Source organism: Crocodylus porosus, unplaced genomic scaffold (genome assembly GCF_001723895.1).
Source record: "Crocodylus porosus isolate Cpor-Errol unplaced genomic scaffold, CroPor_comp1, whole genome shotgun sequence".
In the NCBI taxonomy this organism is placed as follows: Eukaryota; Metazoa; Chordata; order Crocodylia; family Crocodylidae; genus Crocodylus; species Crocodylus porosus.
This window is the reverse complement of record NW_017728916.1, coordinates 4,548,227-4,571,576: the sequence shown is the minus strand read 5'-3', so window position 1 is coordinate 4,571,576 and position 23,350 is coordinate 4,548,227. Positions and strand designations below refer to the sequence as shown.

The 23,350-nt window shown below is 47.6% G+C and overlaps 1 protein-coding gene across 1 annotated transcript in view; it reads left to right on the top strand.

Moving 5' to 3' along the window:
* BCORL1 (BCL6 corepressor-like 1) overlaps positions 1-23,350 on the top strand; it is a 41,650-nt gene that overhangs the window by 5,453 nt on the left and 12,847 nt on the right. Inside the window, exons 2-11 of the mRNA XM_019536275.1 lie at positions 840-930; positions 1,192-3,768; positions 4,189-4,354; positions 4,642-4,722; positions 5,143-5,565; positions 17,477-17,706; positions 18,770-18,976; positions 19,112-19,278; positions 19,482-19,627; positions 21,468-21,545. Coding sequence (XP_019391820.1) covers positions 840-930; positions 1,192-3,768; positions 4,189-4,354; positions 4,642-4,722; positions 5,143-5,565; positions 17,477-17,706; positions 18,770-18,976; positions 19,112-19,278; positions 19,482-19,627; positions 21,468-21,545 — 4,166 coding nt within the window. The remainder of the gene's footprint in view (positions 1-839; positions 931-1,191; positions 3,769-4,188; positions 4,355-4,641; positions 4,723-5,142; positions 5,566-17,476; positions 17,707-18,769; positions 18,977-19,111; positions 19,279-19,481; positions 19,628-21,467; positions 21,546-23,350) is intronic.

The following is a 23,350-nucleotide window of genomic DNA, read 5'->3' as shown; positions in this document are numbered from 1 at the left end:
AGTGGGGGCTGTATGGAGAAATGGAGTTGGGGGAATGGGAAATGTGGGAAGAAGAGAGTTGCATGGGACTGTCTGGCAGGATTGGGGTTGGGTGGGACTGCTTGGTGGGCAAGTTGAGTCTTCAGGGTCTCCAGGACCTTTGGATCATAGCTATTGATAGCCATTCCCCACCCCCATCTTGCTGTTTTGGCTGTTGTAACCCCTCAGGAGCCATAGAACTTCTAGACTGGGGTAGGCAACCCCTGGAATGCGTGCCAGAGTGGCACATGAAGGCGTTTTGTTTGGCACGCATACCTTGGGGAAGGGGCTGAGGCTGCACTGCCACAAAAAGGATTGGGTCCCATGTGGTTTCCCCGCTGTCCTCCTCTGCCACACCAGCATCTTAAAAATCAAGGTTCTAGGTGTTTTTGGCACTGCCCAAAAACGTTGCCAACCCCTGTTCTAGACAATAGTTTTCTATCTGTTTCTTAAGAGGATGGCACTGCCTTGCTGTTGCTTCCCAAACCCTGGCTTTCTTTAACTCTGCATCTGAGGACAGTGCAGTCTGCTTGGCTTGGCACCTTTGTTTTGACAGGCAGGGAGTGGTTGGTCCTCCAGGATTTGTTTGTTTGTGTTGGTCTTTCATGGGTCATGTTTGCAAGTTCTGGAAAGTGATGGGGTAGGTGGCATGAAGAGGCACAGGATTTGGCTCTCATGAAGAACTCCTATTCCCCTATGGCAGGCAGGCCTCTATGGAAACCCAGCAGCTGTCCTGTAAGTTTGTAGTGCAAGGGTGAGCAGCATGCTACAAGAATGCCTCTGGGTTTCATTGTACCTCCTTTGTCTTGTCTGTGCAATAGGAGAGCCCCGCTTTCTGATGAGGAGTCTAACACGAGCAGCTCCAAGCACTTGGGGTCTCAGGAGTTTTGCGTTGGCAGCAGCCTTTCCAAGGTGAGCCCTTATATGCTGAAGAGGTGGATTTTTTCAATGAAAGGGCCATGCCAGGTAGTCTGCCCAGGTCCCAGGGAGAATCCCTTTTCGGGAGAATAAAGGGCTGCTTCCATGCCCTGTCTAATCTAGAAAGAGCTATTTCGCTGCTCCCCTTCCCTCCATGCTTCTCCATGTATGTTGGAAACCCAGGGAGGAGGAGGAACAGGTAATTTCTCTTGGAAATGCTGGCTCATCTTTCAGGGAGTCCCTTTCTCTTTGCAGGTGGAGCTCACAGCAGTCAGCAGTAGTGGCAGCAATGCCCAGGGGCTGGATGCAGATGGCAGTGTGGAGGAGAAGCTGGGGCCTAAGCTGGAAGAACAGCCACCTGATCCGAAACCAAACCCAGAGTGTATTGGGAATGTGGTGAAAGATGATGCTGTGCCATTTCCTCTGGCAACTCAGGAAGATGACAGAGGGTTGGAGCCTGCAATCTCAGCAGCTGCAGATGAGAATAACAGTGGGATCAACCCTACACCCACAAGCCTCCCTGCTGACAAACAGGCTGATGGGTCTCCTGCCTGTCCCAAGGCTCCAGACAGTGAGCATGCCGAGAAAGAGAAGAGCACACTCAGTGCTGGAGCACAGGGGGCAGGAGTATCTGCAGTGGGGACCCCATCTTTGGTTGCTTCCAGTTGCAGCACTCCTGCCTCCAACCCAGCCACCTTCACCCTGAACAGAGTGTGTTTTCCCACATCTCAGGCTCCTGCTATGCAAAAAATGCCCCTATCCTTTCAACCTGGGGCAGTTCTGACACCGAGTCAGCCCCTTGTATACATCCCACCTCCCAGCTGTGGGCAGCCACTTAGTGTGGCTACACTTCCAACCACCCTAGGGGTTTCTTCCACACTCACCCTTCCAGTCCTGCCCTCATACCTGCATGAGCGCTGCCTGCCGGGGATTATTGCACCCCCAGAGCTGCACTCATATCCCTATACCTTTTCTGTGGCCAGACCCTTAGCTCCAGACTCCAAAGTGGTGCCTGTGGAGGTAAACCAGCTAAGCTGCTCTTCCCCTTCAGCTGGAAGTGGTACTCAGCCTGCTGCTGAAGGCCCTTCCCCTGCTACAGATGGCTCTTCCCTTCCTCCCAGCCAGCCTTCCCTGCCTGCATCATGTGGAAGTGCAGCCCCACCATCAGGCACTGTTCTGCACACCAGGGCCCCAGGGGCTCCAGAGCAGCTTGCCCAAGGAGCTACAACTTCTCTTTCACCATTGAAATCCCCCCCACAGCTGGAGCGCGAGATGATCTCTTCCCCAGAGTGCAGTGAGATGCCCCTTGATCTGTCCTCTAAGTCCAACCGCCAGAAGTTGCCTCCACCGAGTCAGCGCAAAACACCTCCTATGCCCATCCTTACTCCTGTGCACACCAGCAGCAAGGCACTGCTCACCACAGTCCTGTCCAGGTCCCAGCGAGCAGCCCAGAGCACAGGCAGCAATGTCACTTCATGTCTGGGCACCACCCCTCCCTTTGTAATTTTCCCCGAGTTCCTGCGTAATGGGGAACAGGGCTCCTGGGTGAAAAACTCCACCACGCTCATTAGCACCATTCCAGGCACCTATGTGGGAGTGGCAAATCCAGTGCCTGCATCTCTGCTGCTTAGCAAGGACTCTAATGTTAACTTCAGCAGGGACCCACAGCACCTCCCTAAACAGGAACCTATTTCCATCATTGATCAGGGAGAGCCCCGAAATGCTGGGCCACCCTGTGGGAAGAAATCCAGCCAGGCTAGTTTGGAGGTACAGCAGGACCCAACTAGGCGATTCCTTCATGGCAGAGTCACTCCAGGGGCATCATTGTGCCCATCCAAGGAACTGTCTCCTTGGAATCCTGGTCAGGGAAGTGTTTATCCCCGATGCCCAGTAAATGGGAAACCTACTAGTCCCCAGCTTCTGCCTGTTGGGTGGTCTCCTTATCACCAGACCCCTCTGCTTTCAATTGGCATCTCTACACCTGGACAGCTGCCCCCAAATCAGAGTGGCCCCGCCAAACCATCCAGTGCAGGTGAACTTGCCACATTTCCCAGCATACAGCCTGCAGAATCCAGCACAGCAGCCACCAAGGCTCCTGAGGGGCTGCCCAGGCTTCCATCTCTAGACCAGGAAGCCCAGTCCAAGAGCAAGAACTGCAGGGCCTTGCCCAAGCTCTATGAGGAGCCTATGAATCCAGTTCCCATGGGTACAGCTCTATCGCCTCAAACCAATGCTGTGGATGCAAGGGGAGAAAAGGGGAGGCCAGAAAGCCCTTCAAGGAGCCAGGAGTATGGTGAACCAAAGGCTGAATCCAGCAATGAAAGCAGTGGACAAACTGAGGTTCCCCAGGGGAGCTGTAGCCTCAAACAGGTAGACACAAAACCTAAAAGTCAAGTATTAGCTGCCTACTTGTCACATGACCTGCCCATAGCAAATCAGCAGAGCCTGCGAGCTTCCTATGAGCTGCCTGTGACACCTGTGGAGGGACAGCACAAGGATCTGGAGCGTGAGGCATCCTGGGAGCAACCAGCCTCTGAGGCCCCACAGTGCATGCACCAGGTGGACCTGTGCAGGGTCAAGAAGGAGCGAGCAGAATGTGACATGCCATTCACTTCTGTAGCTTGTGTGCAACCCGGGGCTATTCCCAAGGGCTTCACTGATGCCAAATTCAAAGGAACGGGCCAAATTAAACAGGAGGTCGTCATACACTGCAAGTCCAAGCGGCAGCATGATGGGCCAGCTAAAGAGGCCCACAAGAGACTGAAATGCAGAGCCCAAGGTGGAGAGGAGACTCCAAGCAAGCCAGGGAGCCGAAACCTGCATGGACGCAAGGTGTGTGAGGGATCCCTGAAGAGGGTCATTAGCCCCCAGAAAGGGTGCGAGTCATAGCAGGTAGATGGGATCAGGATTGGGATTCAGAGCTTCCTAGAATAATGCTGGTGACCACAGACAGAGTTAGGTTTAGAAAGGGGCCTGTCACTGGAGTCGTAACTGTTTAGGAACAGATTTGAGAAACCTGGTTGGCTTTCCCTTCAGCATATTTAAGGGTGTCCTGGGGTTAACTGGAGTAGCAGGGTCTGTGGTTCATGCCTGAGGAGCATCAGCAGAGCTACGTATCTTGCCCGCGGGAAAGGTTAGCTGCAGGGTAATCACAGAGCTGGGGTTGTGGGGAACAGTTTTCTGGAATCTTTTTGTACTGCCTCAGCATAGTGAGTTGTGTTGAGCTTGGGCTGAAACTGTCCTTTGCTGCAGTGGCGAAAGCATCGTGATGACCTGCATGACAGCAGCAAACGAGAAAGCCGGGTAGGCCTGGCATCAGTGAAAGAGCACAACAGCCTCAGGGTGAAGCGCAAACGCAGGAGGCCAGCAAAAACAGAGGTTCCAACACCAGGTCATCATGGGGACAACAACGAGGAAGGTACTATTACAGACTTCAAACTGTTCTCCATGCTGTAGCATTGCCTGTGACACCTTGCTTCCCTCTTTCCCTCTGCCACCAGGGCAAGCCATTATCTCTCCTGAAGCTGTGCGTGCAGGCAAGGTGTGTGGGCTGTGGAGCTGGGCACTAGCCACAGCAAGCTAGAATCCTCTGTAGAGACCTAGCATGACATGATATATTGCCCTCCCCAGGCCAGCAGCCCTTCACTTACACCAGAATTCTGCTTCTCAGTGGTATTAGTCCTGAGGGCTCTCCTTTCTCCCCAGGTTACCTTGAGAAGAAACCCAAGAACAATTTCCGGGACTTCATCCCAGTTGTTCTGAGCAGCCGGACACGCAGTCAATCAGGTTGGTAGCTTCAAAAGGTCGAGACCAGCCTCTGCCAGGCGGTTTCAGCCAGTAGAATGGCTGAGCCAAGATGCCCTTGTCTGTCAGGCACTGTGAGTCCTGCATTTATAGTTTCATAGTTTCTAGGGTCGGAAGGGACCTGAGTAGATCATCTAGTCTGACCCCCTGCCATGGCAGGAAAGATTACTGGGGTCAAACGACATTTGGCTGTCAGGAGTCCCTGAACTGTTTGCTGGGCCTTAGGGGAGCATGTCCCTACTAATCTGGTTCTATTGGGATTTTTGGGATTGGAAGGTTTTGTTGGGGTGCCAGAGAAGAGCTCTTATTTCTTAGCTGGGAGAGACTCTTTTAATGGATGCTTCCCCTTTGCGTAGGGAGGGTCTCTTAACAGCTAGAAATGCCTCTTGCATATTCCTGCAGGAAGTGCTGGTGGCTCCTCTGCTAGCATGACAGGAGAATGTGATGCGACTGGCCAGGAGATCTTACCACTGCTGGAGGATGAGCAGGAGGAGGAGGAGGATGAAGAGGCAGAGCCGTCCTTGAAATACCGCAAACTGAGGAAATCCCATAGGACTTCTCGTTATCACAGCCGCAGAGCCAGAGACCAATCTCTGTCAGAGAGAAGTAGCTGCCACCTGAGGAGGACTCGGGAGCTGCCATGGAGAGTGGAGTCACCAAGGCAGCTATGGGATCTCAATGAGGAGGAAGAGGAGGACAGCCACATCAAGAGGAAGAAGAGGAGACGGCAGAAAAGTCGGAAATACCAGACGGGGGAGTACTTGACTGAACGAGAGGAGGAGGAACACATGAGCCTCTCCCACAAGAGGCGGAAATTGAAAGCAGGTACTAGACCTGGCCAGGGGAAGGGGGTCTTTGTTCCATCTGCTTGTTCAGCACGCCCTTTTTCAGGCAGGGATGGTGTTCCAGTGCGGTTGCTAGAGTCCTGCCTTAGAACCCAAGCCCCTGGGGTCATGGATGCATGTTCTGCTCTCCAGGGCTTATCTCCAGTACCACTGTATTACCACTACAGCTAGCTGCCAAGCAACTTTTGGCTTCTCTGTTTCAGGGGCACTTACATTACACAGCAGTGTTAATTCAACTCTGGCCCTACCATTCAGTGTACATTGGGATGAGGAGGAGAGCCCAGAACAATTGGGCTGGGCCTGTGTGAACTCTACAGAAAGGTTTCCAAAGATAGTGCTGTCTGTGTCTAAAGTAAAGGAAATTGGGAGCATCACAGTTCAAATCAACTTCTGTACTCTTTGTTTTCTATATACAACTAACTTTTGAAGCTTACCCAGTAGAGCACAGGGGAAGCTTTGTCCAGCAGGAGCTCTGGAGAAGGTGGTTGGGAGCCAGGAGCAGGATGATGTCTAGGAGCTGGTAGTGAAATCATTTAATCCCAGTTCACATATGGGAATTGCTTCCTGCTTCAGCTAAGTTGTTGCCTTGTTTTTTTAGTTATCACAGCCTGGGACTGTGGTTGAGCCAGTGACCTAGATTCTGGTGAGTGTCAGTAGCTCCCCATAATTACCCACTAAATACCCAGGAGCTACCCAGGAGCTCCTGGGTATTTTGAAGTGTCTGAGGCTTTGTGGCCACCTGTCCCTACTGTGCTGCAGTTACTTTTCAGAACTTTGGAAATAAGTGAACATTGTTAGCTTCCAAGGTTGTGGAGCAGCTTAGCCAGTGTCTAAGCAGTCCTGCTGATACTTTCTGGTTTTGGTTGTAAGTGTCTGCCATGGGACTAGTGATATCATGAAAGGAAACGCTCCTATCGTTAAACCAGGGAAAGTGCCTCTCCAGAATGTGCAGTACCTATTACTGCCCTAGGGCATGGGAGGCAGAAGAGTGTTTTGCCCCTCAAGAAGTTTATATGTGAATTATGGCTTGTGAGGCAGGGAGTAAGTCAGATAGTGATAGCGGTATTTGTGTACTTGCCAAGCAAGCAGTCCAGGCCAGTTTGAAGGTTAGACACCAGAAGCTGACTAGAGTTGGGTTTATTCAGTGCTTAGATTGAGCTCACACAAAGTCAAAATGTTACAGAAAGTGGTGCTGCTGATTTGGGAAGGAGCATTCTTCACTCATCTTTGTCTTGAAGCTATGTCACAGCATGATGCTATTGGGTACTATGCTTCTGAAACCAGCTTCTTTCCTATGGTTCTTGTAAACCTGGGTGCTGACCAGTAGTGCTCATTAGAGATAAGGATAGGATGCTTTATCAAAACTTAAGGACATTAACAAAGTATTGTGGTGCCTAGTCTTCACCCCACATAAACCTCAGTAGTTTCACTTGGTTATTTTGTTTCTTGTGTTAACTTGCCCTACAGTTTCTTGCTGAACACTTAAATGGTGGAATTATATGTTTGGAAGGAACATCAAAGGTCATTTAGTTTAACCAGTGCTCCTGTGATACCTGAAGTGAGTGGAAAGGAAGTAAGGAGTTAAATACAAGCTCATTTTGTGCAACCTCTTTTTTGTGTCGGGTACAAGTGCTTGCACAAGCTGGATAGCTAGTCTAGAGTTTTATATTGTCAACTGTCACTGGTACATAGATGCCGTCCGCATAAGATCAGCAGCAAAGTCCTGGCTAGACTTCAAGGCATTTCTGGCCCTTCTCCCTTTACCTGTTCCATCAGTTGTGGTATATGAAGGCATGGGGACTAAAAGGGGCTGTTTAAACCGTGTGTCACTTTTTATGGAAAGACTTTTTAAAAGAGGAAGGTCTTGCAATATTTCCTAAAGATGTTCAGCCTCTGGATTCAGCTGATCTCTGGAAGACTGTCATAGCCCCATCCCCTTGACCATTACGTACCAGTATTCTCTATCAAGAATGATTGGAACCACTGCAGGCTTGGAACACCTACCCCTGCTGTGTCAAGTAGGTGCATTAATGGCTCCTTGCCATCCACTTGCAGAGATGTTCCATGGTATGACCGTGGCCAGGATAAGGTAGCATTGTAGCAATCAGTGTTGTATCCTGGTCTGGACACTGATTTTGAGAAATCCAGGATTGTGGTTGAGGTCATATGTTATTGGTACTGGGTGGATACAGGTAGAGACCATCCTGTTCACCATGTATTATTACCCTGAAACACCAGTATTTTGCATCATGCCCACTGTATATAGAGTGGAGCCTTGACCCTTCCCCATCCCAACTCCCCACTACTGCCAAGCTAACAGTGTTTCACATCCTTCTCCTTTCCCATGTGCAGTCTATGTCCAATTCCGCAAACAGTCCTTTTCCAAGCACCCTTATCCTGAATGTTTTATCTGAAATATTTAAATACTACAGCAGTGACTACACTAAAACTTAGGTAAGAATAAAATAAAGATGGTCAAACTGCTAGGTGACAGCACAAAGCACCTTGGCAGTGGGAATTTGATGTGAGGGAGTAGGAAGTAGAGCAGGGTGGTCAATTATTTGGGCCTGCAGGCCACATAGGGAGTTTTGGTGAGCTGTCCTGTGCTGGGCCAGAACTGTGCCTATCTCCCTCCCCCACACCTGTGCCATTCCTGGGCTCTGCCCTGGGCCCTGGCCGGGATGGGGTTGTGGATGGGTGGCAAGCAGCACTGGGAATGATACTGGCATGCTGGGCTGGGGTGGGGATCCTGGGCTAAGCAGCAGCAGCCTGCAGAACCCAAACAGTAAATGGCAGCTCTGAGCTTTGGTTTGGGTGTTGGGAGCTGAAGAGTTTTAGAGCAAGCAGAATGCAAAGGACTCCTGCCAGCTCTGCAGTCCCTGCAGGGGCTCACCTCTTTCTGCAGACACCCCGACTCCTGGCACAGCATAGAGCTGAGCATTAACCCAGCCTGAATGGCATTGGAAGAGACATAAACAGGCACCCTTTGCAGCCCTGGGGGCAGCTAAAGGAGTCTGAGAGACAACAAAGGGCTGAATGGAAATGAAAGCTTTGTGGTGGGTTGGGACTTGGGAGGTAGCAGAGCCACTGCCAAGGTGAGAAGCAGTGGAAGGCCTGGGCTGCATGGAGGGAGAGCACAAGTCAGGCAAGGTTGCATGGGGCACGTCGGGTGGTAAGTGCTGGGCGGGAGCCACACAATGGGGGCCACGGCTGGAGACAATGTTAATAGGGGCAGTCAGGAGCAGCAGCTCTGCAAATGCAGCCACTCACTGCTGGGCTCCTGTCCCAAGGCGCCCAGCATGGGGTCGCGCCCTGCAGCCCATGTTAGGTGGGCTCTGATGCTCTTCCCTCCAATTGCTGGGGCAGGTGGGTGAGAGTGGCGCCTTGGTGCTGGGGCTCTAGCTCAGAAGCCAGCATTTTTAACTCAATATAAGCCTCCACTATTTTGGCAGGCATGTCTGGTGCCATTGATTATCCCAGCTTGGGCTGCCCTCTGCGTCTGGGCTGGACAGGACTGAAGAACCTGTAGTGGGCCAGACAGAATCCCTCAGCAGGCTACTGTATTTTCGCATCCCTGCAGTAGAGGCTACAGTTGCATTTTTTTATACGCTGTACTGGTTTCTGAATTAACTGCCTCAACTAAGCAAAGAGATGTTGGCATTATTCTATCCAACACCTCCACTTAGTGTCCTGCTGCATTCAAAACAGCAAACAAGGTGATGAGAAGGAATGGGATGAAAAACCCCCACAGGGAATGTTAAACCACTGTAAATCAACATTAGTGATCACTTAAAGTATTTGTTTAGCTCTGGCCGTTACCTTATCTCTAAAATAATGTTAAGGGGCTTCAGAGATGGAGCATGGCGAAGATTAGAGGCCTGGACATATTTGCGTATGAAAAGAGAGTGAAAAGATGAGGGGTGTTCACTTTGAAGAGGAACTTTCTAAGAGTGCACCCAATTATTTATTTATATGGAATACAGCGACCAATAAACAACCAGAACAACCTATAAAAAACGGCGCTGAGGAACAAGGCGAAAGTGACAGTTTTAGATTTTATATCCTTTGCAAAGCATTGTCAGTAGCCTGGTGCTGGTCTTTAATGCAGCCATTAAAATGATGACTAGGTCATTCCTCCATGAAGTGTGCTATAGTTTGGATTTCTCCATACTCACACTTGGGTTCTTTAATAAAATTCCATTTATGTAGTAGGTAGTTGCATCTGCCTTGTCCAGTACAAACCCTGTTCAACATCCAGTGCTGCCTTGGTAAAGCAAAGCCAAGGAGTTTAGATATGGGGTCCATGATAAGAAATTTATTAATGATGTCAATTGTTCCATTGCTGGATCCATTTTTCCTTGATGTCAAATTTTTCATCATTCTGCTCTTTTTCTGTACTCCAAAATGGCTTTCTTGATCTAAGCCTTGGTCTAGGGGGGTCATTAAGTTCCTCAGAAATTGATTGTGAATTGATTGTAAGCAGTTTTTTTGTAGACTCTTAAAGTAGCCTGTTTACGTCAAAGATCAGGAGGTGGGATGTGAGAGAGAACAGATTGCCAAAGAATAGGAGTGGATCCGCGCAAGTACCTGTTACGAGTCTCTTTGTTTTATTCAGCCAAAAGTAGATCAGGTTGGTACAGGTTCTGCTTCGCAAAATCGGGGCACAGTACTCAGCTGCTGAATAAGCAAGGGCCAGCACCGATGTTCGGAGAGCTTCAGCATCACTTCCCCAACTTGTACCAGCCAGTTTTGAGATGATGTTATTATGTGTGGCAAGTTTGTTATTTCTACATGATGCCTATAGGTGAGACTATGGTTGAGGTGGATTACTAAATATTTGGGGTTGAATTCATCGTTGACCCAATTGTAAAGGTAAAAAAAAAAAAAAAAAAAAGGAATAGTCTACAGAAGATAGCTAGGCAGACCTGAGTACTGTTCTCAAAACACAATAGGCCCCACAGGCCCCTGGCAGACATCAAAACAATGGCAGGGTTGGAATTGGAGGAATTTTATGCAGCATTCTACATATTATTCTGCCTGCCATGCCAGATGTGCATAAAATTCTTCCAATCCCAACTATGCTATTGTAGAGTTGCCCCAAGCCCAGTCCTTCAGATTGGATAGAGCAGTGTTTCCCAACCAGTGTGCCGCAGCACAAAAGTGTGCCATCAGAAATGAACAGGTGTGCCATGGAATTTTGCCATGGCAATGAACTACGGTAGGTATGAGGATGGGGAATGCCTTAACAGGTGTGCCATGGAAAATTTATATTAATGTAAGTGTGTCTTGGGCTGGAAAATGTTGGGAAACACTGGGATAGAGTATGGCTCTGTCCCAAATCGAGGACTGCCTCTAGCCCCCAGCAGGTTTCAGACCTGGGACTGACCTGGGCTGGTCCAATAATCAGCTGATTGTTGGATCTGGCCCTGGCAGTCCTGGTGTCAGTTTTGAGACCCCACACTTTCTGGGAACAGTGTGACAATCAGTTGATTGTCAGTGGTCCCAGCACTGCCAGCTGCATGCGCAATTTTCAGAAGTCCCAGGACACTCGGATCCAGGAGGCTGTCTCACATCTTGAGGTCCCTGTGGCTAACTGCCTGCAAACTGCCATTTTAAAGTGCCTTGCCTTGCAGCTTCCTCTCAGGAGTTGCAATACAAAGCAGGAAAGGCTGATGGGCCCAGGGGCTGCCAGGTTTCTGGTGGGAGGGCTGGGGAACCTTGAAACCCATTTTCAGCATCTTGACTGAGGCTGTTCTGGTTCCAGTGCTAACCCCCAGCCCTGTACCAGCACTAACATCCAGCTGATTGTCACTTTATCAGATAGGTGGTCAGTGAGGTGGAGGAGGGAGCAGTGCATTTTGGGATGCCAGAGAACCCAGCAAAGACCATAACCCGACCTGTGACATGACAAACATTCAATTTAAAGCTTGATAGAAACCAGCAACAAAATGTTCTGCATTTTTCAAGCAACATTTTTCTGGCTGCAGCTATTTTTATTCTGCAATAATTACTTTGGACATGTAGCATGTATAAATTTATTGTGCAATTAAACTAGTTAATTGCACAACATATGGCATATGTATCAAGCGCCTCAATTATACTGAAAAGCTGAAAATATTGGATATTTGCATGAATAACAAATGCATTTGATTATGTTAGGTAAGATTCAATGAATTGTGCAGGGGTATACATCTTTCTCCTTTCCAGGCATAGATCAGCCACTAACTCAAGAGGTTGAAAAATGACTTCCCTATAAACAGGCCGTCCCGTGGTTTCTGGCTTTGGGATTGGACACACCTTCCATTGAAGTGTCTGGTGCTGGGCATTGCTAGGATCTGGGTAGATTGAGCACTGGTTTGATCTAGCCTGGCAATTCCTATGTTTATTCCATTAGGAAGGACTATAGTCCTATAGTGTCAATCCTTGCAGCCAATCCAACATTTTACCATGAAACAGGATGGCATGAATACTGTGAATGATATTGTGAATGCTTTCTCTCCTCCTTCTATTCTCAGACTCCAAATGTACAAGATCTTTAAACCCATACAATTGACATATAGTGAGGGGTTTGTAGTTAATTTGCTTGAGTTTTGGGTAAAAAAGGGGCTGTGAAATGCTTGGGAGCAGCTTTGCTTTGAGCATAGGAAGACCTTGAAAGTTCTACTGCTCGTATTCCTCCGCAGAATCTTGATGTGATACAGGCCCCCAGTACCTACCCCTGGAGAAGCCTGGCATTGCCCTGAGATGATTTGGAGCCATGTACAGGGCTCCCATTCCTGCCCTGCTTTTTGTTTGTTTATTTGTTTTTTTGGCCCTGCATGGACTTTGAGCAGCTGTTACCTGTGTACCTCAGCAAAGCATTGTCACATGGGTCTTGCCAGTTTTTCTTAGGTGGTTTGCTATAATTCCCCTCTACCTTAGCTTAGGTGTACCGGTGTTTGATTGTAGGTAGACATTGGACTATTTGCTTAATTAGTGGCACCAAGAAAAAAAAAGTGCCTTTTTCTTGTATCTGCCACTAAAAATGGTTTGGCAGAATGTTTTTAAAAAGTGTGTAGTGTGTTGGAAAGCAGGGCCTTGAATTACAGTTACATGGCCATAGAAATTACTACAGAACTGTGCTGGGAAATGTAAACTTTTGTTTTTAACCAAGTAATTCTCTCAGCCTTGTGGTGAAGAAAATTTTCAGATATGCCCAGTGCAGCAGCTGTCCTGATTGCACTGGATGGAAGAGACCAGCAAAGGGGAAAATTCTGTGGGCTGCATGGGTTCCCGTATTTACTGGAATCCAAGACAGTGTTTTTTTCCCCTCCCTTAATCAACATGGGGGAACAAAAAGCCTTGTCTTAGATTTGAGTATGGGGCCATGCCAGAACCAGAGCTGCTACCATTACTGCTGCTTGGCTGGGACTGTAGTGGCTCATGTAGTGGGGAAGGGAACATGCAACAGGGGATTGTGGTGCCTCCCATGCAGTGCAGAGAGGCTGGGAGAGGACTGCAGGGTAGGGGGAGAAATGGGGGAGAGTGTACAGTATGTGGGAGGGTGGATGGCACATGGGGGAGACCGTTCAGCAGCAGGGGAGCTACTCTGGCTCTAGCCCTAACTCAGGCCAGAGCTGCTGCCAGTGCCAGGCCAGGCCAGGGCCGGAGCCACTGCATGCTCCATGCCCTGGACTGGGGCTAGAGCTGGAGCCAGATCATTCCCATAATGTAAGCAGCAGGGGTGGGGGGCAGGTGGTAAGTGGCAGGAGGGACAGATGTTGGGGGTAAGTGTTGGGAGTCAGGCTGCTGGCCTCCATGCCACTTGTCCCCCACTGCTGCTTTGTCCCCCACTGCTGCTTTCCCTACCACAACAGTGGGTGGGACACATTTAAGATGACCCTCCACTAATTATATTCTATACAGGGAAAACTATAATTACTGGGCGGTTGTCTAAAATTTGAAATTGTCTTGGATTCAGGTAAATATGGTCATTGGGTTTAATATGCAGCATGGGGTACAGGGCTTTACCTGAAAATAATAGGAGTATAGTTTTCCTTCCAACATAAGGAGTGAGAGAAGCTGGCAGAAGGCATGATGCTGAAGGATAGCCAACATGGTTTAATTGCAGGCAGGTCATGTCTGACCAACCTCGGCGCCTTCTACGATCAAGTAACGAACCGCTTAGATGTGGGAGATGTGGTTGATGTCATATACTTGGATTTTAAAAAGGCCTTCGATATGGTCTCCCATGATGCTCTTATAAAAAACTGGGGGATCATGGGCTAGTGGAGTCCATGGTCAGGTGGGTTGGGAACTGGCTAGGGGGTCAAACCCAGAGAGTGTTAGTGGAAGGGTCTGTATTGTCTTGGCGGAGGTGGCCAGTGGTGCCCCGCAGGTTTGGGTTCTTTGTCCTGTGCTGTTCAACATCTTTATCAATGATTTAGATACGGATGTGGAAAGCATGCTGGCCAAGTTTGCGGACAATTCTAAGATATGGGGAAAAGTGGTCACACTAGCGGGTAGGAGGCAGATGCAAGCAGACCTGGACAAGCTGGAAAGGTGGGTGGAGCAGAACCAAATACAGTTCAGTGACTATAAATGCAGAGTGCTTCATTTGGGGGAAGAAACCAGCGACATGAATATAGGTTAGGAAGAGATGTCCTGGCCAGCATGATGGCTGAAAGGGACCTCAGGGTTATAGTTGATCACAGGATGAACATAAGCTACCAGTGCAAAGCTGTAGTCAACAGAGTTAATAGCATACTGGGATGCATTAGCTGACCTGTCATGAACAGGGCTAAGAAAGTGATACTTTCTTTCTACTTGGCACTGGTGAGACCCCAGCTGGAGTACTGTGTCCAGTTCTGGGCACTGCACTACAAAAAAGATGAGAATCTTGAAAGGGTCCAGAGAAGGGCCACAAGAATTACTAAGGGCCTGGAGGACAGACCTTATAAGGAAAAGCTACAGGATCTGGGACTGTTCAATCTGGGGAAGAGAAGACTGAGCGGGGACTTGGGGGCCATGGATAAGTATGTAAGGGGTGAATATAGGGATCTGGGAGAAAAACTCTTCACTAGGGTGCCCCAGGGGAGGACAAAGAACAATGGCCATAGACTGTTAGGGGATGGTTTCAAGTTGGATATAAGGAAGAACTTCTTTATGGTAAAGGTGACCCGAATCTGGAATAGGCTTCCCAAGGTGGTGGTACAGTCCCCAACCCTAGAAGCCTTCAAGAGGAGACTGGACAGACACCTTGCTGGGGTAATTTGATCTTAGCAGTATTCCTCCCCAGAGCAGAGGGGTTGGACCTGAAGATCTTCCGAGGTCCCTTCCAACCCTTAATTTGTATAATTCTATGATTCTATGTCTCCTATATAAAGATGACACCCTGACTGCAGCCTGAATTACTGTGCTGCTACCAGCCAGCTCCAGTTAGGATAAGTTTTCAAAGCTCTAGAACTCGTATAACGTATCCATTTTTAGGTGCCTTTTTGAAAACAAATCCTTTGCTACAATAGCATTTATTTATGAAGAAAACCCCCAAACCCACTCAAAAGAAACTCTGTTACAGTGAAGTATAGAAAAACCTTTACATTCTCTAAATTACAGCCAACTACTGAAGGGCAAACTGCTCATACTCATGATCTCCCTGAGAATTTAATCCAACAGCTGTTAACATAGTTAATGGCAACCTGTGCTCCGGAAGACTTTGTACATGAATTTACAGGAATTAAAATTGTGGTTAGTCAGAATGTGGGTAATACAAAACCCAAAGTGCCAGCCAAGGTAACTTCGGAATGAGTAAGCTGTCTATCCTCCTTCTCTTCAAGACATGTCACTTTTGCCTGGCAGTGTTGGCCAAAACTGTTTTACCAAGGGAAGTTAGAGTTCCTACTAACTTGATAGCAAAAGCCTTATGGTAGAAATTGGTTGTATTTTTCCATACTGAGGGACCATCCTCTTTGTGTAATGCAGTGATACAAAATGGTGTTTGTGGAGTTATGAAAAACTTGCCTGGTGTTCTACGAAGTATGCTGAATCTTTCTTACCCTGTCCCTAATGGGGAAAGAGCTCTTTGTTTATGCGGATTGCTGTACTGATCACTTAAGCCTCCACACATAGCCTTTATCAGCTGTGCATGGTGCACACATTTCCCTGGGAGAATGGCAAGTGATGTAATCCCTTCAGAAGAGCGATGGGGAGGTGAAGGGATGTGCCCAAAGCTGGGGAGGGAGCACACATGGGAGTCTGGCTCCCCAAATCATGCCCAGACTTCTCTTCTATTTCAGCCTTACACAGTCAGTTAGACAGTGGTTTCCTTGGGCAGCATCCATTCCTTTGCCTGAAAAGTGCTTTGTTCCCCTGTGGCTTGCTTTAATCAATCCCTGCTAATCTGTAACTCTGGAAAGGCCCTGTACATTTCTCTGTCCTCAACACCATTTTCTCATATCCTGTTTCAGTATTTTCCATTCTCATTGTGCTCTTGAATGTATACAAGTCTGTGTCCTAAAATCAAAGTCTTACTTAAATGCAGACAACTCAATGTCTTAAAATCAAAGTCTAACTTTATTAGTACAACAAGTGTTATCTTGGCAGTTGCTATATTCAGAGAGAGAAAAACATTCAGTACTGTAATTTCACCCAATCCCAGAAGTTACTTTGCTCAACGGAAAAGATGGCCACTCAGTTCCCGGAAGCAAAGGGTAAGTCATGGGCTAAAACAGTCTAGGACAGATGTTGAAGGCTGAATTTATGACAACAATGAACTTTCTTGCTCCCCCTTTTTATGTTTTTCTTCAACTTTACTCCTTTGACTCTTTACTTTCAGATTGGTCTCTCTGCAGTCAACATGCTGTTCATCTTTCATCTTTTATCCCATCAGCATATACTTTTTGCCTAACAAACCCATTACAAGCACACCTCCTAATTTGGCCTTTTTTGGGTGTCTACTTTGGACATTGTCCATTGGTCTCCCTTAGCACCTTTCAGTAATATATCCAATTCAGTCTTCCCTCTGATTCAGCTGGTTAGTGCCAAATTCAGTTAATTGGAGCTAGTAACAAGACCATTGCTATGTTATGTTAAAAGAACTTCTCACAGTGATAAAAAAAAAAAAAAGAAGATATAATGAGCACCTATGAGCTCTACAAAAACAACTCACAGCCAGCTAATAATAAAAAACAAAAGTTAATAAGGGCAGAACTTAAGCAATGGTTAACTAAGGCTAAATATAAACAGTACTATACGCAGGTGCAACTTCAAAGCATTAAACATACATAACAAGCTACCCTAAAGGGGGTGTATGGCGGGGGGGAGGGAGGGGGGACTCTTATTTCCATTGAGGAACTTTAGCTTACAACTTCCTTCCTTGTGTGGGGAGGAAAAGAGAGATCATTGAAAAGCCTGTGCAGGACGTGGCTCTGGAGGAGGTATCAGTTACTATTTGGTGATACGAAGGGAATGCCTTCTTTCTTCCAGCATGTGTGTATGTATAGCTACTGGAGAATATGTCAACAGGATGAGAACTTGCATTCTTTTCTCCTGTGTGCTCTCTCAGCCACTGGGCAACATCTAGAAAAACGTTGTAACCAAGAGTGTAAGTAACCAGCCCTAAACCTGCTTAGAATAGAGACCTGTACAGGGAAAGGCCTGTTCAGACCAGTAGAACTTTCAGCTAGCATGCATCCTGTTTCTTCATTTTCAGTGCACTACTCTCATGCCAGTATATGTTTACTCTTCTGTACTCTGCTTCTAGACTGACTGAATATGACTTTGATGGCTCTGGAATCAAGTTGATGCATGGTCACCAGAGTTTTGTGGGAACTGGCTGCTCTTGCCCCATAGATGGGGATCTTGGCCTTTGTTTATGCATCGTATGGACTCTCTTCACTCCTGTTTCCCCTTAGATTTCAGGTACCGAAAGCAGAAGGACTCTGTACAAGGCAAAGGCACAGGGCTGCGATTGAGAAGCAGGCTTTCTCCATCCTCTCTGAAGTCCCAAGGGCGCCCAGATTTCCGAAACGGCTTCCTTCTTGATCACCCAGACAACTCCTCCATCCAGGAAGCGCTAGAGAAACCATCAGGAAAACGCAAATGCAAAACCAAACATCTGGCCGGGCTCTGTGAGGAAGGGAAGGTATGATTCAGGCCTAGGGACAGGATTCATCAAGGCCCTGGACAGACATAACAATTGAAGCACTTCAAAGAAGAAGCAGGCAGGTGTACATGTCCTTTGCAGCACTCTGAAAATAGCAGAAGGGCTCCAAAAATAACCCTTGAGGAAACTCTTACTATTCAGAAGTTTATTACTTTGAAACACTTCCTATTACATGTGCACACTCTACGGAGCATGATAGAATGGCTTAGTCTTCCAGTATCCCACAATGCTCTGCTTCTTCGTCCCCTCCTTTGCTCAGAGGAAAGTGAGAAGAGTAAGTCAGGCTGTCAATGAGTGCTCTGCCTCTGGTCTCCCTGCCTCCTGACTCCCCCGCACCACCACTGGAACAAGTAAATCCCAGAACTGGGAGACCAGAGTCCCCTGTTTCTCTCTTGGTTTGATGAAAAAGGTGTTCTGGGAAAGACGGCAGAGAGAGCATGGAGATTGCTCACTGACAGCTGGCTCTGCTTCTCCTCAAGAGACGGGCTGCAGAGTGCTCACAGAAATTGAGCGAGCCATTGATCAATGAGTACTCTCTTGCATGCTCCGCATTTTTTCTCCCACAGCATCTCTCCCCCCACTCCATGTAGGACTCAAGAAAGTCCAAGAGTAGGTGTAGTGGGGTCATTGAGGTTTCTGTCTCCCAGTTCATGGGGGAGGTGCTCCAGTAAAGTAGAAACAGCATGCAGAAGAGAGCACTCATTGACAGGTGGCTCCACTGTAGAGTGGAGGCTTCACTGCACAGTGTTCATGGATGGGGGCTTGCAGGGTGCAGCAGCTCTCTGCCACACCCTGGCTGGAGAGGATACTGCTGCATGGAGCTGGAGCGATTTTCAAGCACTCCAACACAGCAGAGGTTGTACCTCTGTGTGCAGCTGAAGCACTCCATTTTTTTAAGTGTTTCAAAGAGCAGCTGCTTTTTGAAGCACTTCAGATGTTATGTCTGTCTCTCCATCAGCTCACTGTGCACAGGGCGAGTGGTTCCTATAGCCAGCCTTGTCCAACTGTGCTGAAGAAGCTTCTTTCATCCTTTGTTTTCTAGGTGAAAGGGCGATGGAATCAGCCCAAGCTGCGCTCTCTGAAAAAGTCCCCAGAGCTCTGGTCACTCTGTAAGTCACAGCGGGTCAGCCCAGAGAGCTCCTCTGAACTACCCGTGTCCCAGCACGTCCCTCCTGAAGCTCGGCGGCTGATTGTAAACAAGAATGCTGGGGAGACTCTCCTTCAGCGAGCGGCACGGCTTGGCTACAAGGTGAGTGCTGGATCAGAGGATGTCTCTGAAGATCACTGCTGTCTCCTCCCTGTTCACTGCTGTAAGTCTGAGTGGCCCAGGCCCCTTCCTTTTGGTTTATCTGTAACCAGGCCTCTCTGGTGTTTATTTCTCGAGGATGTGGTGCTGTACTGCCTCCAGAAGAAGAGCAGTGATGTGAACCACCGTGATAATGCTGGCTACACTGCCTTGCATGAAGCCTGCGCACGAGGCTGGATTGATATCCTGCACATTCTGCTGGAACATGGAGCCAATGTGAACTGCAGCGCCCAGGATGGTACAAGGCAAGGTGGCTTTCAGCACTGTTAACCCAGAAGACGGGGCAAGACAGGAGATCCTAGAGCCAGGGCAGCAGAGTTGGGAGTCTTTCAGGAAGTGGTGTTAAGCTGGCTTGAGGCAGCAGTGCCATCTGGCAGGAAGTAGGTTATTTGATTTATGAACTCTCCAGCTCTCTTTGTCTTTTGCTAACACTTTCTTCCCTCACCAGGCCTGTGCATGATGCAGTGGCAAACGACAACCTGGAAACCATGTGGCTTCTACTCTCATATGGTGCTGATCCCACTCTTGCTACCTACTCGGGGCAGACAGCCATGAAACTGGCCACTAGTGAAGTGATGAAACGCTTCCTTAGTGGTAAGTGCTGAGCCTTGGGGCATCCTAAAGACTAACACTTACTGAGATCACTTCCCCCCGAAGATTAAATATTTTTGAAGCAGGTGGTGTCAAATATAAAAACTCACATCTATGTTCAGGGCTACAGTTAGGCATTAAGAGTCAGGAAATGCCAGCACACTGATGGAATGGGCAAGTATAACTCTTTCCATGGTGCCCATGGCTTTACAATCCAGGCTTTAATCACTGAATGACTTTTGAAAGCAGCTTATAATTACATATAGTGCAAGAGAACCCAGATCATTCATCTCCAGTGATTCGCAACCCGCTTAATTCACATCAGTTTGCCAAATTAAAGACATACCATACTGCTGCTGGCTGTGATTTTTACCTCTAAAGATGCTTCTTCTCTGCTCAGCTGGACCTCTGCCATGGTCCCACACAGCTGTTTGCTGCAGCTCTATAAACCCCTGGGCAGATTGCAAACCCTTATCTAAATGAGCAATGTATCCCAGTTCTACTGTATAGAATTTGTTTTCCTGTTTTAGGTACACAATCCAGGGACATCTATGAAAAACTCAGAACACGTAACTAAAGACAGTATAATGCAGACTCCCAGGGGGCCAAGCCAATGTGTATTCAGCCCAAATGCTGGCAATGCTTGGCTCTAATATACAGCCCAAATGCTTCATTAACACTGTGGAGAAATGCAAAACTCTAAAACCCTTGATTCAGAGTTTTATTAGACAAACTAAGAAATCACAAAAAAATATCTTTTGTGATATCTTAGTTGGTCTAATAAGAGGTATTATCTCTGAACCAAGAGTTTTAGAGTTTTGAATTTCTTTTTGTCTCAGACCAACATGGCTACCAAATATACCCCACTAGCACTGTTGCAGCTGAGAAAAGATGCTGTCAACTCTAAAATCATTTTATCTGAACACTTGTTTACCTGCCATTATTAGAAGTAATGCTTCAAAATGCAGTAGCTGAAAGATCAGATTGAACTGTGTTTGGTATGTGCACCATCTGGTATATTCAGCATCACTTTTTCCCTAATTTTTGTGGGTCTTGTGTAGCAGCAAGGGAGAGAAACAGTTAGGAAGGGTGACTATAAAGGGATAGAACAGGTGTTGCCTCCAGCTGCTTTTTAGCTAGTTTTTCCCCTTCTAAATTCAAGTTGATGAGGTACTTCCTAAAATCCTCTGGTTCAGGAAGGTGCTAGCTGAGCTGTGCCTGTGTGCACCTCTGTCCTTGGCTAAACTCTCAAGTCTGCTTGGAATCACTGCTGTGATGACTGTTGTCTACAAACTCACCCCATGTCTTCAGTCAGATCAATTGGTGTCTGCAGCAGGTCCACCAGCAGTAGGGCAGGTGGTCACATGATGAGGCAGAAGCAGCACAAGTGGCAGCAGCAGCAGGGCAAGTGGCCATGTGTCAGGCAGCCTCAGTGTGAAAGTTTACAGTCTTTGCTTGCTGCCAAGGGCTGTCCCACAGCCCTGGAGCCTCAGATTCCATGGCAAACCCTGCCCTCTCCTAGCCACAGCTACAAATTCCCTAGCTTGCCTATAGCCTGGGGGTCAGGTGGAGAAGCTTTCTTGGCCAGAACTGGCTTGTGAGCCATATGTTTGACACCCATGACCTAGAGCAGTTGTGGGAATCTTCCTCCTTGGAAGTTTTTAAGGGAAGGTTAGATACAAATGTGTCTAGGATGCTTTAGATAGGAATGATTCTGCCTTGTGCAGACAGTTGGACTAAGTGACCTCCTCAGGTCCCTTCCAGCCCTACTTTTCTATGATTCTGTGGTAGTATTGTGTTCTAGCTGGTCTGTGTGTGATGCCTTATACTGTTTTCCCTTCAGATTACCTCTCGGATCTCCAAGGGCGCACTGATGGAGACCCTCAAACAGCATGGGACTTCTACAGCAGCTCTGTACTTGGTGAGTTCAGTAAATCCCATTTCCATTTGCCTCTTCAGAGCAGAGACAGTGGAGCTCTTGGAGAGTTATGAGAATAAACAGGCAATCTGGAACTTGTAAGACTTGTGGCACTGCCTCCTGATCCATGTGGTAAAAAAAAGAGCACGAATTGAGCATATGAAGTACTCCACACCCTTCACTGTATCAAGAAGCCCCTAGTTCCTGACTCTTCTTTCTTTTTCTTTGAGTATTAGTGTACATGAGGACTTACCATCTTATGCCCCATGGATTCAGTCTGGCCCATGAAGCTGGGGGGGCTTTGCCTGTGCAGTGGCCAAGCAGAGTTGTGGGTTGGGTGGGAGCAAGTGCCAGTGGTGGTTATAGCAGAGCAGGCCAGGTTGGAAGTGGCCTATGCCCCAAAATGTTGCCAGCTTCTGGCTTAAATAAGATGCTTCCCCACATGCGTGAGATTGGATTTATTGGTCAGTTGTCTCCATTTCTTACGATCATAGGAAAGTACAGCTGGAAGTGACCTAACAAGATCATGTAATCCAGCGCCTGCTCAAGGCAGGATCATCCCTAAGCATTTGGATGCTTATGAACCCTCTTAGGTTTTAAAATGTAAAGGAGCCCCATGTGCCACTCAGTTCCTTCTTAGGGGACCCACCTCTTGGTCCACTGCTACCTTACAACTACCTTTGCCATTATTCTTAATATTAGTTTCCTGGTAGTCTTTGTAGTAATCTGTTAGATCCACTGTCAGGAAAAAAAATGGGGAAAAGAGAAACTCATTAGTCCTTCAGAAAGTTTTTCTCAGTACTGAGTTATCAGTGACTGGATCACCTCTGTGATGGAGGCTTTGTCTCCAGGCTTTAAGACTTTTCCAGCTTGTGAAGCAGCCATACCTTTAAGGCTAAAAACAGACAACTGGTTTAATTAGGGCCCTGATTAGGCTGGGATATGACTTTCACCAAAACACCATAGGTGTTTACACACTAGGCTTAAATGTCAGTTAAGTTGAATTAGAGCTGATTGTTCCAATTGTTTGAGGCAAAGTGTTAATTTGAGTAATTCACAGGTACTTAATGTGAGACAGTAGAGGCTTGTCTATCTGTAAAGTCTTGAGTTTGCTGGTTGTCTGTTTTTATCCTGAATGATCCGTGCATCTCAGCTAAGGAAAGGAGCAGGTAGATAAAAAAATGATTAATATAAAAATGTTCTGTGAGGTACACTCAAAGCTGGAATTGCTTGTTTATTTTTTTTGTTAGTGTGCTATGAAGGGAAGATCTGATCCGAAACCCTTTTGTGAAAAGCTCTTGTTTCTTCAAAATAGCATTCAGCTAGTTTCCCAGGCATTTACAGTTTAATTTCCAGAGGTTAGCTCTTTTCAGATTCAAAAAGAGCTAGCCGCCTTATCAAAGGTCCTTTGGATCAGCCAGTGACTCCTACTTGGAGAAAAGAGAAGGGCTCTGAAACTGGCCTGACAGTTTGATCACCATCCCTGGTCACAGCTCAAAAGACAGTGAAAATTCACTCCTCATACAGGTCAGTTTCAGGCTCCAGCATCCAGATCTTACCAGCTGGCTACAATAAATCTGCCTACACCAAATCTGACCAGCAGGCTAGCTATTCAGCACTGTTCCAATTCAGTTGAGACACTTTTACTACTGACCGGGGCACCACGTTCTATATCACTGTCAGTTCTTCAGATACCATGCCATGATGGGCAGACAACAATAGTTTCATAGTTTCTAGGGTCGGAAGGGACCTGAGCAGATCATCTAGTCTGACCCCCTGCCATGGCAGGAAAGAGTACTGAGGTCAAA